Below are 17,804 nucleotides of genomic sequence, written 5' to 3' on the forward strand. Positions count from 1 at the left end.
TGTTGCAAAGCAGTGGAAGCAAAGCTGGTGCCTGACATTAACCTTGTACTGGCCATCCAGTTGGCTGTCTTGTGCTTGCTGCTTGATTTCTATCTGTGTTTGTCTCACTCTTCTCACACAAAGGAGGTCAATTCCCTTGTACAGACAACTGCCAGGTGACCTTCGTGAACCTGAAGTGTGACTCTTCCAAGAAGAGGCGACGGGGCCGCAAGTCCCCCACCAAAGAGGTGTCGCACATCACTGCTGAGTTCCAGGTGGAGATCAAGGAGGAGGAAGTATCAGGTCAGCACGCAGCTTTTTTTTTTTCTCAGACTCCTGACAGAGGATAGTGGCAGTTAATGCCCTAGTCTTTCATTTCAGAAATCTTAGGTTCAAATACAAATGAGAGCAAGAGTTTCATGGACTCAAATTAGGCAGACAAGAAGTCCATATTACAAATCCACCGTGCAATTAATCAGAATTGTCTTATGCCATGAGAGGCTTGTATTGTAGAATTGTAAAGAAGGTGGAGAGGGGGAGCACAAATAGAACATCCAGAGGTCAAGATTTAGGTGTGCTGGGAGTAAAATGAAAAGAGCTTAACCACCACCATATAGCCCATTGTCCGTAAGCAGTAACAGTGCAGTCTGTTTGTACCAATGTACTGTACATCACATTTTAAAAACCATAGTGTAGGTCCATCTTCACTTACTTAGAATCGTTGGAGTGTGTCCTTATAGACAATGATATAACAGTGAAGTGCAATGATGCTGAAAACAAAGTGGGATAAGATGGCTTGCTGTTGTTGTGGTAAACAGGCGGCTAAAGGTTAGTCCGAAAAATAAGCAAGAACTAATTTTGACGTTACTTGTGGTTAGGGGTAATATGCTCTCCCTAATTTTACCAACAGAGTCTTGCAATATTGATTGTGTCCGTAAGAGGATGGAACAGAAGCTTCAGACGGCGATCAAGACCCTAAAGAAGTCAATCAACAAGCAGCAGTTTTACATCCACTTCTCAGGGATGGAGTACGAAGTGGCCCAGAAGCCAGCGAAGATGGCTGAGAGCCAGGAGCTGTGCAGCACGGGACAGATCCTCCGGGACGGGAAGTGTGGTAGGTGATGGACGGAGAGAAGCACAGACTGTTCAGTGCAGTTCTGCCGCCTCTTAATCATCCATGCATTATAATTTGCATGGCTGAGAAAGACTGTTCCTTTCCTCAGTGAGCTGCAGTGTGGGGACGTTCTACAGGGGAGAGCTGGAGCAGTGCAGCCAGTGTCCTCCAGGCTCATTCCAGGACACTGAAGGGCAGCTGTCCTGTGAGCCTTGCCCAAGCAATGAAGTGCAGGGAATAGCTGGGGCCAGGAACGTCTCTGAATGTGGAGGTGAGATTTTCAAGTATAATTAAATATATTTACAGTCAAAACTGATTGTAGCTGTTAAATAAAGTGATATTGCCAGACAGGTGGCCTCTATAGGCTGTATAGGGGGCTTTAACCTAGTAATACAAATAATTTAAGGACATGTAAAAAAAAAAAAAAAAAGAAAATGGCTACCCTTTGTACTCATATATACAAAGGGCGTCCCAGGTGGAGGCAGACAGACAACACAAGATGCTTTAGAGTAAAATGCTATTGCACACAATATAAACAAACAAAAACCCTTGCCGTACTCGGCTCTACCTAAACAGAGAATTGCCTACTGAGGAGAGCTGCTCCCTTTACCTCAACAAAACAAAAAAGGGAACACACAGTTCAAAATTGCAGAAGAACCCAAGATAACATTGAGCAAAAGAAAAGCACTCAGTCCTACAACCCTTCTGCACAAATCACCATCTTGAACATTTTGCTTCCTTTCCTTTCCTTTCATTTCCTCTCCTCTGACTTAATGCAAAATATATATAAAATATAAAAACATAAATTGTAAACATTTATTTTTGTTTGATTAAATCTCAACATTTAAAATCTGCATGAAAACAATAAACTCGTAAACAACATCTTATATACTGTATTTTCTGTTCTCCAGAAACACCATTGTCTAATACTGACATCTAGTGGGGGAGTGTGGAAGTGTAACAGACAAATGTAATGTTTGTTCAGGCTTTCCTACACCATGTCAAAATCCACATCTGGTAGTTCAACCATGATATGCCTCATTGGATATCTGAAAGCACTTTTGTAGCATTTCTATCTTTGCACCTGATTGCTACAAGACGTTATGGTATTCCACAAACTGTAAACTAAATAGTACTGACACTTGGAATGTAACACTTGTGTCTTTGATTATGCCACACGGTAAAATAATGTAATGGAGCAAATTAGTTCATACCTTTGCTTTGTTGCTAAATGAATGTTGTAAAGCCAATGAGAAAGTTCAGTTTTCTAATGCTGTATCTTAACAGGTCAGTGCTCTCCAGGGCACTTCTCAGCGAATGGATTCCGGCCCTGTATGCCTTGCCCTCTGGGCACATACCAGCCTGAACCTGGGCGAGTGCTGTGCTTCCCATGTGGAGGAGGCCTTATGTCCAAATATGAGAGCGCAGTTTCTTTCCAAGATTGTGAAACCAAAGGTACCAGAAAAAAAGCTTTACACTGGTCTCATGTGAATTACTTGGGGTTGTTTATAAAACAAGCAAGCTTGACTTAAACAAAAAGATTCTAATCGTTAAACCAAGAATATTTTCAATGATAATAAGATTATTTGTTTACTGTTCATACATTAACATGGGGCCTTCTATTGATCTACTTTCCTTATGTATTTGATTGAGTGTTTGTAATGACATAAACAGTGATAGAGAATGTTCCAAAACACAATTTAATAACAGTATTGTATTTAATACATACATATGGTTCACAGTGGTTTTTGTAAAGGCTTCTAAAGCCTGTCACAATGCTGTATGTGGTTTTACTGTCTATTTCTGTACAAAACAAAAAAAAAACCAACAATGCTTTTTTGTATATTTCAATTCATAGTACACTGTTCCCCTGGTCACCATTACAACTCGACCACACACAGATGTATAAGATGTCCTATTGGAACCTACCAGCCTGAGTTTGGCCAGAACTACTGCATAACCTGCCCAGGAAATACAACTACAGATTTCGATGGCTCCACAAACGTCACACATTGTAAAAGTGAGATATTCATAAAAAGTCTTGAAACCCATTTGCTTTATAGTCCAATATTTTGAAGTAAATAACAAGTAGCTACTTATACATCTGTTCAACATTCCCACTAACCCAAGTTCAATGTCCTCCTCACAGACCAGCAGTGTGGAGGTGAGCTGGGAGATTACTCAGGATTTATTGAGTCGCCCAACTACCCAGGAGACTACCCATCAAATGTGGATTGCATCTGGAACATAAACCCGCCCCCAAAGAGGCGTATCCTGATAGTGGTGCCAGAAATCTTCCTTCCCATCGAAGATGAGTGTGGAGATGTTCTAGTTATGAGAAAAAGTGGTAGGTTGCTGTGGCAAAGTGGTTAGTAGTGTGCAGGTGTAGAGGTGATGCAGTGCTCAAACAACGACAATAACACAGTGTTCACGGTCCAAACAGTTCTTTTAATTGTTGTCACTGTTTGGCACCGTCAAATACCCTGAGTCCACTAATGCATGGGTACTCACATTACCGACAACCACATCAACAATACAAGGCCCCTCCCGACCATTTCCCCGTCTCTTACCGCTTCTGATGCCAAATAACGTGCTGCCACGTTGCACTTTATTGGTGGGGAGCACAGCCGGGCGGTATGTCCTGCGGGATGGCACTTGGACTATATAGGAGGGGCAGAAGGCACTGGGGTTACATATCTGTCCCAGGGGCATTGAATCTACACCAGCTGGGGGCCTCCATGGTAGGAAGGTTGGGCTGCCCATTGGGGTCAGTGATCTGGGAGGTCTTGGTCCGGATCCCGGTGTGGATGGTGTAGTTATGGCTTGTGGTGATGTGGGGTGTGAATCCAGCCCCTGGTTGCTCTGTGTACTGGAGAGGTGAGTAGTCCGGCTCTGGATGATGTCAGGGAGTCCTCGTAGTCCTCCACCAGCTTGATAGAGGCTTCCAGGATTATTATTATTATTTGTTTATTTAGCAGACACCTTTATCCAAGGCGATTTACAGAGACTAAGGTGTGTGAACTATGCATCAGCTGCAGAGTCACTTACAATTACGTCTCACCCGAAAGACGGAGCACAAGGAGGTTATGTGACTTGCTCAGGGTCACACAATGAGTCAGTGGCTGAGGTGGGATTTGAACCGGGGACCTCCTGGTTACAAGCCCTTTTCTTTAACCACTGGACCACACAAACTCCTATATGTCCGGATTGTGGTGCTGTATCCATGCCTGGGTCTTGGCGCCAACCCCATGACAGAACTGTTCCATCACAATGGCTTCCCCCAGTTGTAGGAATGTTTTCTGGAAGGGGTTGAGCCAGTGAGTCATGTGGTCACACAATCGCTGGGCAGCCACCTTGGAGTGGGTATCTCACGGTTTCTGGTACTCCCTGAAGCGCACGCGATGAGTTTCCCCCGTGATGTTCAGACGTCGGAGGATGGCCTACTTCACCAACCCGTACTGGCTGGCGTCGGCGTTGGTCATGTCCTGATAGGCTGCTTGGGCCTCCCCGATTAACCCGGAGCCCAGTTGGCTAGCCCAGTACTCCTGCAGCCATGAGCGCCACCAGATACGCCTCTGGGTCATCCTCCGTCGTCATTTTCTGCACCCGTGCCTTGGGTATGGTCATCACCGGTCCTGTTGGTGCACTGTTGCTGATACTGACCCTCTCAATCAGAGCCGTGTATCTCTCCTCTCTCTTTATGTCTGTAACCTCCCGTCTATCATCCAGTGCTTCCAGCAGCGCGGATAGTGCTGTCACGTCCATATCCTACGGCTAACACCACGTGTGGCAAAGTGGTTAGTAATGCGCAAGTGTAGAGGTCATGCAGTGCTCAAACAACGACAGTAACACAGTGTTTACGGTTCAAACAGTTCTTTTAATTGTTGTCACGGTTTGGCACCGTCAAATAATAATGCTGGCAACTACACAGCAATGTGTATTTGCACAGTTCAATAATAAGGGTTACAGTCCTGAAATAATAATACAATGAAACAAGCATGGCTCTGCGCCCTGGTGGTGAATACGCAGTTAAAGTGACTGGTGTGGTGTTTTGTACTCCGGGTTCTAATTCTGGTTTCACAGCGACAGCTCCCTGTGTTAGCCTTCTAATAATTATAAAACAAACACTATTAGTACAATAAACAAAAAAGCACAAAAACACTCACGGTTACTTTTCTTTAGTCCGTCCTTTACAAGTCTTTTCTCAACCATAACAAAAGGAACAGATTGCATCATCACATCCCCTAAAATACCCTTAGTCACGCCCCCTCTGATAGCTAGTTCAATCACTTCTCCTTCAATCCATGACTGACACATCGCTTACCGTACTAGGGTGATGACTTCTGGTATTGTGACTCCGCCCAGTTCCTGGATGGCCGGCTTCTGACTGACCCTGGAATGAACTGCCAAACCATCTAGTCCGGGGCACACTGTTCCTGTTATACAGCGCCCTCACAGGTCGGAAGGGAGATTGTTGACTAGGATTCATTCGATCTCTGTCACAGTTGCTTATTTTGAATGCTTTCAATTATTTCTTGCGCCGTTAAACTTTGTTTGCCACAGGTTTCTTATAAAATGTTTATCAATGCACCAAAATGTTTTCTGTTAGATTAAATCAATATTTAAGTGTTACATGGGGGTAACATTTTAGTCGAATGACCTAAAGTTGTCATTTGGCACAGGCATGAGAGGTAGTTGATTTAGCTTACAGACAAAAATCAAAATGACCTGACACTTACTGTACAGACCAGTTCTGTAAGTGATGGGACCGGTTCCTATAGGGTTATAGGATGGTGAATGTCTGTGTATGTGGATTGTACCGGCAAGAGTAGAAGTGAAGTGATTATGATGTTTTAAAAAAACTATTTAAAACTCTTCTGTTTGTTGTCCCTTCACAGCTTCACCTACCTCAATAACAACATATGAAACTTGCCAGACATATGAGAGGCCCATAGCATTTACATCAAGGTCTCGCAAACTCTGGATTCAGTTTAAATCTAATGAGGGTAACAGTGGCAAGGGATTTCAAGTGCCATATGTCACTTATGATGGTAAGATTTTTTTTAAATTATTTTTTACTATAATCAATACTATTTAACAGTCAATCTAAAGATTTACAGTAGTACTCAAAATAAACTGTATTGCTATACATAGTTGTAGTACTGTTGCCTGCTAGTACAGTGCTACCCTGTTATAACACGGTTTACTGGGTCCATAATTAGGAGGCCGCGTTATTTGTGTTTCGCCTTATAACGAGTATTGGCTTTTTTGTTCCCAAAATGATTTTCAATGGCCAAATGAATATTGTAGCGTACCGTGGAAAATGAAGGAAGGAGACGCACACAATTTACAGGTACTCGAATCCACGGTTTATTGGGACGATTATTTCCGGCCCCTGTCAGCCTGGGTGACACCAAAAACAACAAACAGTCTTGCACATTCACACAGCAGCTTGTCTGTCAACTCTGTCCATGTTGATGTGGGTCTTCATGTCCCCGACTACTCGGATGTCAATCAATCCTGGCTGAGGCAAGCTTACCACTTCTCTGCTTACACACACACACACACACACACAGGGTCCGTATACCAGTCGTGTAACAGTATAAATCCTGGGTTGTTATAATATATACAGTATAATAGAAACTGCTATTCCACCAGTTTAAGGTTTACATCACTCTTATTTAAATTATATATTTTTTTTAATAAATGTTGTAATTGTTGTAAATAAATAACACAGAATCCAAGGATGTTTCTACATACTTGTATTGTTTCATACTTGTTTTGTAACATTAACGGACATTTTGTTTTTACTTTTAGAAAAAAAAAATACAGTGCAAGGACGGGGGCTTTATTAAATATGGAAATGTAAAACAACAATAAAACCTAACGTTTGTGAGTCAAATTGAATTATGGAGGAAATGGGAGCCACGACCTTACTGTGTTATAACCGATTCCGCACTATAACGGGTTGCGTTATAACAGGGTAGCACTGTAATGTGAATTTAAACAAACACGTAATATAATGTATTAACAGTGACTGCTTTCTAAATGCCAACTATACAGGCTAACTTTGAAACATCATTGTTATATTAATTGTGTGTATTTGTTTGTGTATTTTTTTTGGTAACAGAGGACTACCAGCAGTTGATAGAAGATATTGTACGTGATGGGAGGTTGTATGCTTCTGAAAACCATCAAGAAATACTTAAGGTATGTACCTTATCTTTTTTTTTTTTTTGCATTTTTGATAAAATCATTTCAATTTTCTCTTTCTCATAACTTTTAACTTAATGCTTTTGAGAATATTTACCTTCTTTTTTTCTTTTTTTTTTTTTACAGGACAAAAAATTGATTAAAGCACTTTTTGATGTACTAGCTCACCCTCAGAACTACTTCAAATACACTGCACAAGAATCTAAGGAGATGTTCCCAAGATCCTTCATTAAGCTGCTCCGGTCCAAAGTCTCCAGGTTCCTACGGCCATACAAATAGTCCCCCATTGAAAGCTCATTCTCTACATTCCTGCTCCAAATCCCCCATCTTTCAAAAGAAAGGAAACACTGTTCTCCAAGCTTCTTTCTTTCTTTCTTGTCTGGAGATTCTTCTGTGTTTTCAAAGACTATTTATATTGTATGTGCTATAAATCGCAGAAACCAGTATTATGGATGGGTTTTATATTGGTTAAACTTTTTTTTTTTTGGTTTGTTTCTCACTAAAAGTTGTGGACCCTAAAGTGCATGTGATTCAGATGACAAATTCATCTGAGCAGTATTAGTTACTTTCTGCATTTGAAAAATAAAATATACATCTAAGAAATAGAGAAAGCATCACGGAAACTTTCCACGTTGCAGAGGTTCTCTGCAATGTGGAAAGTGTGAAAACAAAAGAGAAATGATTAGGCCTGGTAGATTTTTTAATAATATATATATAGTCACAGATACAATTATTTGGGAAAAAAATAGAAAAACCACAAAGAAAGTGATTTCTATAATATGTAATTGTTCTGTTGAAAGATATAACTTAGAGATTCAGCTTTATAATAAGACAACTAATTATTAAATAACATGCATAAAATGAAAAATAACATGCATAAACTAATTTCATACTTTAACAAAAGTATTTGGGCACCCTTACATTAGTGTTTTGTGTGCCCACCCTTTGCTTCCTTTACAGTTTGCAGTCTTTTTTTTGTATTTTGAAACCAGTCCTTGGCATTTTTCCAGAGATATTTTTGTCCACTCTTCAACACATACAGCTTTGAAATCTACAATCGACTTTGGTTTCCTTTTTATTACAGCAGCCAAGTCAATCCACAACATCTCGATGGGATTCAAGTCTGGGGACTGAGGTGGCCAATCCATAACTGTAATCTTCATTTTTTTCAGAAATTCCTTTGTAGACTTCGCAGAATGCTTAGGGTCGTTCTCCTGCTTGAATACAAATTTCCGTCCAATAAGCCTTCTAGCACTGGGTAACAAATGAGTGTGCAAAATGTCTTGATATTTTGTAGCAGTCATGGATCCTTCTACAATACAAAGGTCACCAGTGCCTGAGGAAGAAAAACAAGCCCATATCATCACACAACCTCCACCATCTTCAACACTAGGCATGATGAACTTTTCTTTAAACTCTTCTCCTCTCTTCCTCCAAACATATTGTTGCTTTCTTGGTGAAAAGAGTTATATTTTGGATTTGTCTGACCATAAAATTAGGTTGAAGAAATCATCAAGCTTCTTCAAGTATTCAATGGAAAACTCCAATCACTTTCTTTTGTGTATTGTCATCTTGGTTTTCACCCATGGACATTCATCTTGTTAAGGTATCGCTGAATTGTTCGCGCGTGAATTTCTTTACCATCTTCTCTCAATTTTTGTGTCAAATCTTATGCAGTAATCCGAAGATTTTGCCGGGCTGCTCGAATGATTCTTCTTCCAGATTTTGCAGAAATCTTTCTTGGTCTATCAAACCTGGAGCTAGTTGCAGTTGTTCCTGTTCTCCTGTGTTTGTCAATAACAGCCCACACAGTGCTTTTCGGTAAACCAAGTCTTTGTGCTATTTTCCTGGTAGTTTCTCCTTTTTTGTTTGTATCACTGCCATTGCTGTACTCTTTAGTTTTAACCATTTTTGTTGCTGTTTTGAATCACAAATTTCCAATTTATTTTTCAGTACTTAATGATTATGTATTTATTTATTCTATAATTATCATCAGGTGTTGGTTTTCAATCATGATAATTGTCAATAATTAGCAAGGAATAGGTTTCATACTAAATATGTTGATTGGCCAAATACTTTTGTCAAAGTATGAAATTCGTTTTTGCGTGTTATTTTTCATGTTATATAATAATTTGTTGTTTTATTATAAAGCTGAATCTCTACTTTAATGTATATCTTTCAATAGAACAATTAGAAATGATAGAAATCACTATCTTTGTGGTTTTTCTCATCTTTTTAAACTGCCCAAATATTTTTGTCTGCGAGTGTGTGTGTATGTGTATATATATATATATATATATATATATATATATATATATATATATATATATATATATATATATATATATATATAGTGCCTTGCATAAGTATTCACCCCCCTTGAACTTTTACACATTTTGTAGTGTTACAACCTGGAATTAAAATTGATGTAATTGGGATTTTTGCCATTTGATTTACACAACATACTTAACACTTTGAAGGTGCAAAATATTTTTTATTGTAACACAAAAGTTAATTAAACAAAAAAAAGACATTTGTTGGTTGCATAAGTATTCACCCCCCTGAGTCAATACTTGGTAGAAGCACCTTTAGCAGCAATTACAGCTGTGAGTCTTTTTGGGTAAGTCTCTACCTGCTTTGCACATCTGGATGCTGCAATTTTTGCCCATTCTTGGCAAAATTGCTCAAGCTCTGTCAAGTTGGATGGAGGCCGTTGGTGAACAGCAATTTTCAAGTCTTGCCACAGATTCTCAATCGGATTGAGGTCTGGGCTTTGACTGGGCCATTCTAAGACATTCAGGTTCTTGTTTTTAAACCACTCCAGAGTAGCTTTGGCTGTGTGTTTAGGGTCATTGTCCTGCTGGAAGGTGAAACTCCGCCCCAGTCCCAGGTCTCTTGCAGACTGAAACAGGTTTTCCTCTAGAATTTCACTGTATTTGGCTCCATCCATCTTGCCCTCAATCCTGACCAGTTTCCCAGTCCCTGCCGATGAAAAGCATCCCCATAACATGATGCTGCCACTACCATGCTTCACCGTGGGGATGGTGTTCTCAGGGTGATGAGCAGTGTTGGCTTTGTGCCACACATAGCGTTTTCGCTAAGGCCAAAAAGTTCAATTTTGGTCTCATCAGACCAGAGAACCTTTTTCCACATGTTTGCTCTGTCTCCCACATGCCTTTTGGCAAAATCCAAACGGGATTTGATATGGTTTTTTTTCAGCAATGGCTTTCTTCTCGCCACTCTTCCATAAAGCCCAGCTTTGTGGAGCGTCCGGGTTATAGTTGTCCTATGGACGGTTTCTCCCATCTCAGCTGTGGATCTCTTCAGCTCCTTCAGAGTTACCATTGGCCTCTTGGTTTCTTCTCTGACTAATGCCCTCCTTACCTGGTAACTGAGTTTTGGTGGACGGCCTTCTCTAGGCAGAGTCGCTGTTGTGTCATATTCTTTCCATTTTTTATTAATGGATTTAACGGTGCTCCGGGGGATGTTCAAAGTTTGGGATATTTTTTTATAACCCAACCCTGATTGGTGCTTCTCCAGAACTTTATCCCGGACTTGTTTTGAGAGCTCCTTGGTCTTCATGATGCTGTTTGTTTAGATATGCTCTCTAACAAACTCTGGGGCCTTCCAGAAACAGGTGTATTTAATCTGAGATCATGTGACACTTTAATTGCACACAGGTGGACTCCATTCAACTAATTATGTGACTTCTGAAGGCAATTGGTTGCACCAGAGCTTATTTTTTTGTCACAGCAAAGGGGGTGAATACTTATGCAATCAAGACTTTTCAGTTTTTTATTTGTAAATAATTTTGAAAAATATGTAGATTTTTTTCCCCACTTCGACATTATGGACTATTTTGTGTAGATCAAAATATTTTGTGACAAAAAATCCTAATTAAATCTATTTTAATTCCAGGTTGTAACACTACAAAATGTGGAAAAGTCCAAGGGGGGTGAATACTTATGCAAGGCACTGTATATATATATATATATATATATATATAGAGAGAGAGAGAGAGAGAGAGAGAGAGAGAGAGAGAGAGAGAGAGAGTAAAAAGAAAACTATCTTCAAGTAACAGATGTTACAATAGAAATAGTTGTATGTGATGTAACTAATATTTGGAATTTTAATTGCACTTGAATTTTATATTTGAAACTGTAGAAAAAAATCTAAATCTTTGTTGTATAGATATTTGCCCTATTCATAGAAAACAAACAATCCACATTGAAATCTAACACGCCTATTTTTTTGTATAATGTTTAGTTTTTAGTAAACTTTGTCTTTATACTTGTATCATTTTAATGAATTTAACCCGTTATAAAGAGAGATACAATCTGGTGTGTGCTCTCCCTATGAGGACTGAAGCATTTTGTTAAACTTGCCAGAGAGAAGAAATAGCATATACTTGTATATTTGTAACACTTCTTATATGATGGCACCCGCTTTACAGAACCTAAGTTTGCTTTTTTGATTCATGTTATAATGATATCAAGATGGTATTGGGGTAATAACATACCTCAAAATATTAACTACAGTCTTGTAATCACTATTTTTGGGCATGCAATGACCATTATACTTGTCAGTTCATGTTATTACATGTACATTACAAATGCAGGACAATGACACAGTCTATGTGATTGTACTGTGCTGACATAGTATTTATATGTGTAGCTTTTGAAACATACTGTGTTAAGGTAGAACTTGCATATCTTATGCTATGAACCTAGTCTCTGCCTGGAATGCTTTCAGTCATACTTGCAGAGTCATACATTCAGCTGCTTCACTGCTGGTGCCCCTAGCAACAATCTTTGAATTTAGAGTGTAATAGTTGTTCACATTTAGTGGATGTGGCCCATCCTGTACATGGTTTTCAAAGTGACTGATGCAGACTATTTGTGTTTTTTGTCATACGTGTTCTATTTGAATTACATGTGGTTTTCATGTTTTTTTTCATGTTGTTGAGTGTGGAAGGGTAGACGTTATTTATTTTTTTTGTCTCAACAATATTTCACATTATTCCCTATGTCTATATTTGTATCTAGGTTTTTTTTGGTCAGGCTTTTCATTTCAAGCCATTTTTTTAGCTCTTTTATTGGGGTTGGCTTTGGTTTCCAGAGAAGTGTCATATTACCTGGCCTTGAGGTGTACTGACTGACAAACTTTAATTACATTCTGTGTCAAGCTCAGACAATATACTGTATATATATTAGTGGTGGGACAAACACAGGATTTTCATGTTCGGATATTCGCTCATAATTTAAATATTCGTTCGTTTTCAAAAAGTAATAAAAGCCATTATATTGCTCAGAACGCAGGCAGAGACAGCATAGCAGCAGGGTCAGGGGGGCGTGGCCGTGGCCCCTGTGTGTGCCTTTTTATTACAGCAAGACCTTACAATATGTGACACGTTAAAGTAGAAAAATATCCCAGGAGTAAAGAATAACTTGTGTAGGACTTACTTTACCCCAGTGAATTAACTACAAAACAAAGGATGCCAAATAGCAGTTCAAGTTAAACATTGTTTTGTTTATTCCTGAAATAAGTAGTATATAAAGCTGACACCGCATTTTATTTATTTTTTACTTGCTGTTGCTGTTTCTGGAGGCCAAATCTAGACTGATCCTCAAAGCCAGCATTGCATGATATAATAAAAATATAAGTTTATATAAAGTAGTGTTAATTATAATTAATACAGATTCAAAGATAGAAGTAAAAATGATGTCACAATATATAGAACACCATTACATCATGTAAGAATAAATCATGAATTTGAATGTAAACAATAACAAGTAGTTGTCATGCCGTCAAAAACCTATAAATACCTCCAATGTTTGGATTCAAACACAGGCTCCCTTGAGAAAGATATGTATAACATAACGAAACGTTGGGCAGCTGGCTCTTTGAGCTAATATATATATATATATATATATATATATATATATATATATATATATATATATATATCACATATCACACAGAGCTCTTTTTCATTTGCCATTTTTTAAACTGTCAGTCAACTTCTGGTGAGGCGGTAAATAAGTGCAAGGTATTTTTGTCATTTCTAGCGACTACAAACATCTGATTTTTGTATCCGAATACATGTCAAAAAATACTGCATACCAGTAGAGGATCATTCCTGTTATACAGTGGTGACGATGCTTGCCTGTTGTCGTTCTGTGAGTAGTTTCACTGTTACAGAATAAATCAGAGTTAAATTAAATAGTGCAGTCCAGTCCAACACTGCATTAATTATTACTGTTTGCTAACTTTCAGTTAACGGTCCCTTCTACTTCCACATACAATAGGTCAGTGCATACCTAGTGTCAACCTCTACTGCCAACAAGTGTAAATATTTTAGATGAGATATCAAGTCTTATGCCATGTTTCCATCAGCCACTGAGACCAAGTTGAAAGAGGCCTGTTATTTTCCATCGGCAGCAGACCAAGATCAAACTGGTGTGAACTGGGACTTTGCCCGTCCTTGTTTGGATTTAATTTCGTCTCTGCAAATCACTCAGATGGAAAAAGTTGCCAAATGAGTTTAGAAGAAAGAGGCAGGTGGCTATACCTCTGATACCTTTATGTAAGTCTGGTTGAAGAATGGGATTGTAGTTTGCAGATGGAACATCCAGTAGACACAGTTTGATTTTGGAACATGATAATTGAGTGTTACATGAGTGTTTCATAATTGAGTGTTTCATGGTGCAGATGCAAATATTATACTACCCCCCCCCCCCCCCCAAAAAAAAAAGCTAAAAGCTATATTACGCTAAGAACAACTAATGCCCTCTGTCTAAAGTAGGTGATGCAGGGTGTATTATTGATGAATGTAATATGAATTGCTAATTTAGTTTGCATATTAAATAGCTTATTATAACCTTCAGTGCAGTGTAAAATTGCACAGTATCAAATCTCACAAATTGTACTGGACAGGAAGACTTGTGAATGGTGAAGTTGATTACTAGTGTAATCACCACCCAGGCATCTTTTAGCTAAAACTTATGCTACCCCAAGATATTTACTTAAGCACTTCTGAGAATTTGTTAAGTACTAAGAATGAATGTATTTTTCAAGTTGAATAAGATGCTACAAATTTCCTTCCTCATAAAAGACATTACCATAATGATGTCATAAGGGCCTACGTGTGCAGTTCTGCAGCTCACAATACCCCTAGAACACAATCAATCTACTTTACTATAAAAGGGTTCAGTAACAACTGAAATGCTTTAACAATTTGGAAATGTTGAACTAAATGGTGCTCCTGGAGCAAAACACACTCTTTGACAAAATGTGCCAAACTTTTTTTTTTTTTTTTTTTTTTTTAAATAATGACAAATAACAGTTAAATACAGTAGGTTTGGACACATTCCACCATCTTGTGTTTAACTAGTGTTTATAAAATATTTTTTTTTAAAAAACACAATAGGTCCAAGGAAATAAAGGTTTAAATCTAATCACGTCATAGATTTTAATTTATATATTCACTCACTCCCTGTTATAAAATTGAGTAATGGTCAGCATTGGCTTTGGTCAGGTTGTGTGGGTTTCCAGCTACTTGTTCTGGCATTAATGATGCGGCAAGGGCTTTTTATGCTGTCTCAGGAAATATTCAGAAAACTAAAAAAAAATGGCTATGAGTGGCTATAAGTCTTTCACTTAATAAAGATTGTTCCTACTGCAGTGACATTGACATTTTAATTTGTTGCTGTAAATTTGTACTGTTGAGATTGCTGATCCTTAGCAAACCGACATGTTCTTCAATTTATAGGTGGTTATGCAGCTTCTCAGACTCCACGAGAAGCATAAGGCATGCTGCATACTGCTTCCCACCCAGAGTCCAAAAGAATGAGAGTGAATGAGATCTGTTTAGATGCTGCTGGTGGCTTTTTATGCTTTATAATTACCAATGTGAAAATGATGTACAAATTTCAGCATTTTTTCCCCCCAGTATGTAAGTTAATATTTACCTTTTTAGGAAGATTCCTTTAAAATCGCATGTATGAAAGGAAAAATTGTTACATGCTGCCAGTGGCATTTTGTTCACTGCCAGTTCGTCTTGTAAACAACTGTATTGCTGTAAATGTACTCCCTTTGTCTCTGCCTGTTTTATTTTATACTGTTGCCTTTACCTCCTCATATCTTATTATTGGTTTGTTTTGTATTCAAAAAAGATCCAAGATGTTAAATAAAAAAGAGGCAGGTAACTCATGTTAATATCTCACTTTCATAATAAAGTTCAGAAAAAAAGGGAATTTTTGTTTTTATTTTAAAAATGATTTTCACTGTTGTCCTGAATCCTGACTGGATGTTGTTTGCATAGTGAGAACTATCCACATCAGCTTACTGCAGTGCCTCATGTTACACTGATGAAGGCAAAACATCAGTCAACCTGACATGTTAGTCTTTATCTTAGAGTTTATAACTGAGCGTTTTGAAGGTAGGGATATTGCACTACAAAAACAAGCAATATGCAAACCAGGCACATTCTATTCTAGCTATTTATTTCTCTTAGCTATTTCTTTTATATACCAATACAATCTATTTAATGTGATTTTTGCAAATCACACAGTGAAGGTCATTATAGAATTTAGAAACCATTATCAGGGTTCCATGGGTTCCCGGTTCTGGTCATTGAAGTATGAAAAGCCCTGCAGTCATTACTGGGGAATAATAAGCTTACATAGCTCATTCTTCCTTGATTATTTATTGCCTTAAGAATATTATAATTACCAATTCTAAAATATCCTGATCCTTAATTGTCTCTCAAAATAAATCTGGCATGATTCCAGTAAATACAGCACCCATGGCTTGAGATGAGTCTGATGAAACCAGGGCATCCTGTCAAATGAACTAATTAGAGCCACAGCGACTATGTTGTTTTTACAATGTCAAATTATTCTGTTCTCCACCAAACCAATAATGGAAAATGATGCCTGTGATCATTTGCAAAACACAACGTTGGTCACACAACCTTGGTGTGTAAGGGTAACTTTGTGGCTAAGGCTGGTTATCGGCAGGAAGCAGACCCAGAGTCAGAAAGCTGCAGTTTTAGCACTGATGCACACTTTTGTTAACAAAAAACTAAGATAAAACAAAAGGTTTAAACAAATACACAAATCAAAATACAAATCAAGACTGCACCCAAGCTGGGTTATCACGGTACTTGGACTGAGACCCTTCTGCTCTCAGCCTTTCCTTAAACTAATCTCCCAAACAAAGGATCTGGATCTGTTTATATACCATGTGGTTGGGGCTTCATTGACCATCAATTATTCAATCAGCCACATTCCACACCGGTATGTGGCAGGGATGGCATTAACTCCATCCCTGCCAAACTTAAATGCAAAATAATTAACAGAACCACACTATTTACACGTGCAGGGCTTGATCTCAAAACATTATGAACTTCATACAAAAATAAAAATATTCCAAATTCTAATAAATATCAAAAGCAATATGTGGTCAAGCTGCTTGATTACTTTTCTACTAACACCATGGTAACTAGATCAGCATAATTACCATGCCCAATGATTACCATGCCCAATGATTACCATGCCCAATGATTGCTCGTGTACTTTCTATACTATTATGAGTTTCATCCAGCTGCTGTGCAATTGAACACACACAGAAGAGCAAACGGGTGGCAGATCTGTTCATTCCAGTAAATACATCTGGCAGGCTGGGAAAAAAAAGTCTACATGGAAACTAAAACATACAAGAAGCTGAAAGAATGGAAAGAATGGAAGGATTCCTTATAGGGTAGTCTAAGATTAATGCTATTTGGTGTCTGTGAAACCAATCAAAAGTCTTTAAGTTATTGCAAAGTGATTATGTTTTACCTTGTTAGGGACTGGTCTGTTCCATACCTTTCAGTACACTCTAGTGTAAATGTACCCGTACAGTAACAAAAAAACACCTTTACCTGACAACCTAATGCACTTAAAGTACACTTTTATTGTATATCAGTATCTTGTTGACCCAGATCCCTATCTTTGTTCAAATTATTTTACTGTGCCACCAGAGGGCATAGGAATACAAGCATTATAAGTAGGGCTTCTGTTTTTTCGCTTTTATTAATTTCATTCTTCGGTGCTTATTTTTAGCTATTTTCGAGGTACCATGAAATTCTTTTTTTTTCTGGCTTTTTATATACTGTATGACATTATTGTTTTTGGTTACTTTCCAAAATGCTTGGGCATTTTTTTTTTTTTTCTGTCACAATATGTATACTAGTAACTTGACAGTACTTGCACACTTAAATGGTACTTTCTTTCCTTTGCTGTCTTCCTCAACAAAATCCTTATTGTCACGGGCACATTCTTCTGGGGTTTTTGTGTGTAGGCATTTTTTTTTTTTACACAATTTGCAATTTTGTTAAATCCTCCCTATTTAACTGTAATATAGCTTTAAATCCTGCAAAGAAGTCCGTTCCTAATTGTAGTCTTGTTTTAAATCTTGCAAGCGGAGTCCAATAGAAATGTAAGAATTTGCTGCC

The 17,804-nt window shown here is 38.3% G+C and overlaps 1 protein-coding gene across 4 annotated transcripts in view; it reads left to right on the forward strand.

Moving 5' to 3' along the window:
* Positions 1-9,609, forward strand: part of LOC117415194 (signal peptide, CUB and EGF-like domain-containing protein 1) — a 132,883-nt gene extending 123,274 nt beyond the window's left edge. For 2 of the 4 annotated variants that reach the window (XM_034025220.3, XM_034025222.3), the window contains 9 exons: positions 124-282; positions 890-1,093; positions 1,203-1,364; positions 2,381-2,548; positions 2,952-3,113; positions 3,243-3,440; positions 5,992-6,144; positions 7,224-7,303; positions 7,433-9,609. In XM_034025220.3, the coding sequence (XP_033881111.1) occupies positions 124-282; positions 890-1,093; positions 1,203-1,364; positions 2,381-2,548; positions 2,952-3,113; positions 3,243-3,440; positions 5,992-6,144; positions 7,224-7,303; positions 7,433-7,585 (1,439 nt within the window). In that variant the 3' untranslated portion in view covers positions 7,586-9,609. The remainder of the gene's footprint in view (positions 1-123; positions 283-889; positions 1,094-1,202; positions 1,365-2,380; positions 2,549-2,951; positions 3,114-3,242; positions 3,441-5,991; positions 6,145-7,223; positions 7,304-7,432) is intronic. The other 2 variants (XM_059026965.1, XM_034025223.3) reach the window with 1 other exon arrangement.
* Positions 9,610-17,804: the final 8,195 nt, after the last annotated feature.

The sequence above is a fragment of the Acipenser ruthenus genome, chromosome 7, assembly GCF_902713425.1.
Source record: "Acipenser ruthenus chromosome 7, fAciRut3.2 maternal haplotype, whole genome shotgun sequence".
Taxonomy (NCBI): domain Eukaryota; kingdom Metazoa; phylum Chordata; class Actinopteri; order Acipenseriformes; family Acipenseridae; genus Acipenser; species Acipenser ruthenus.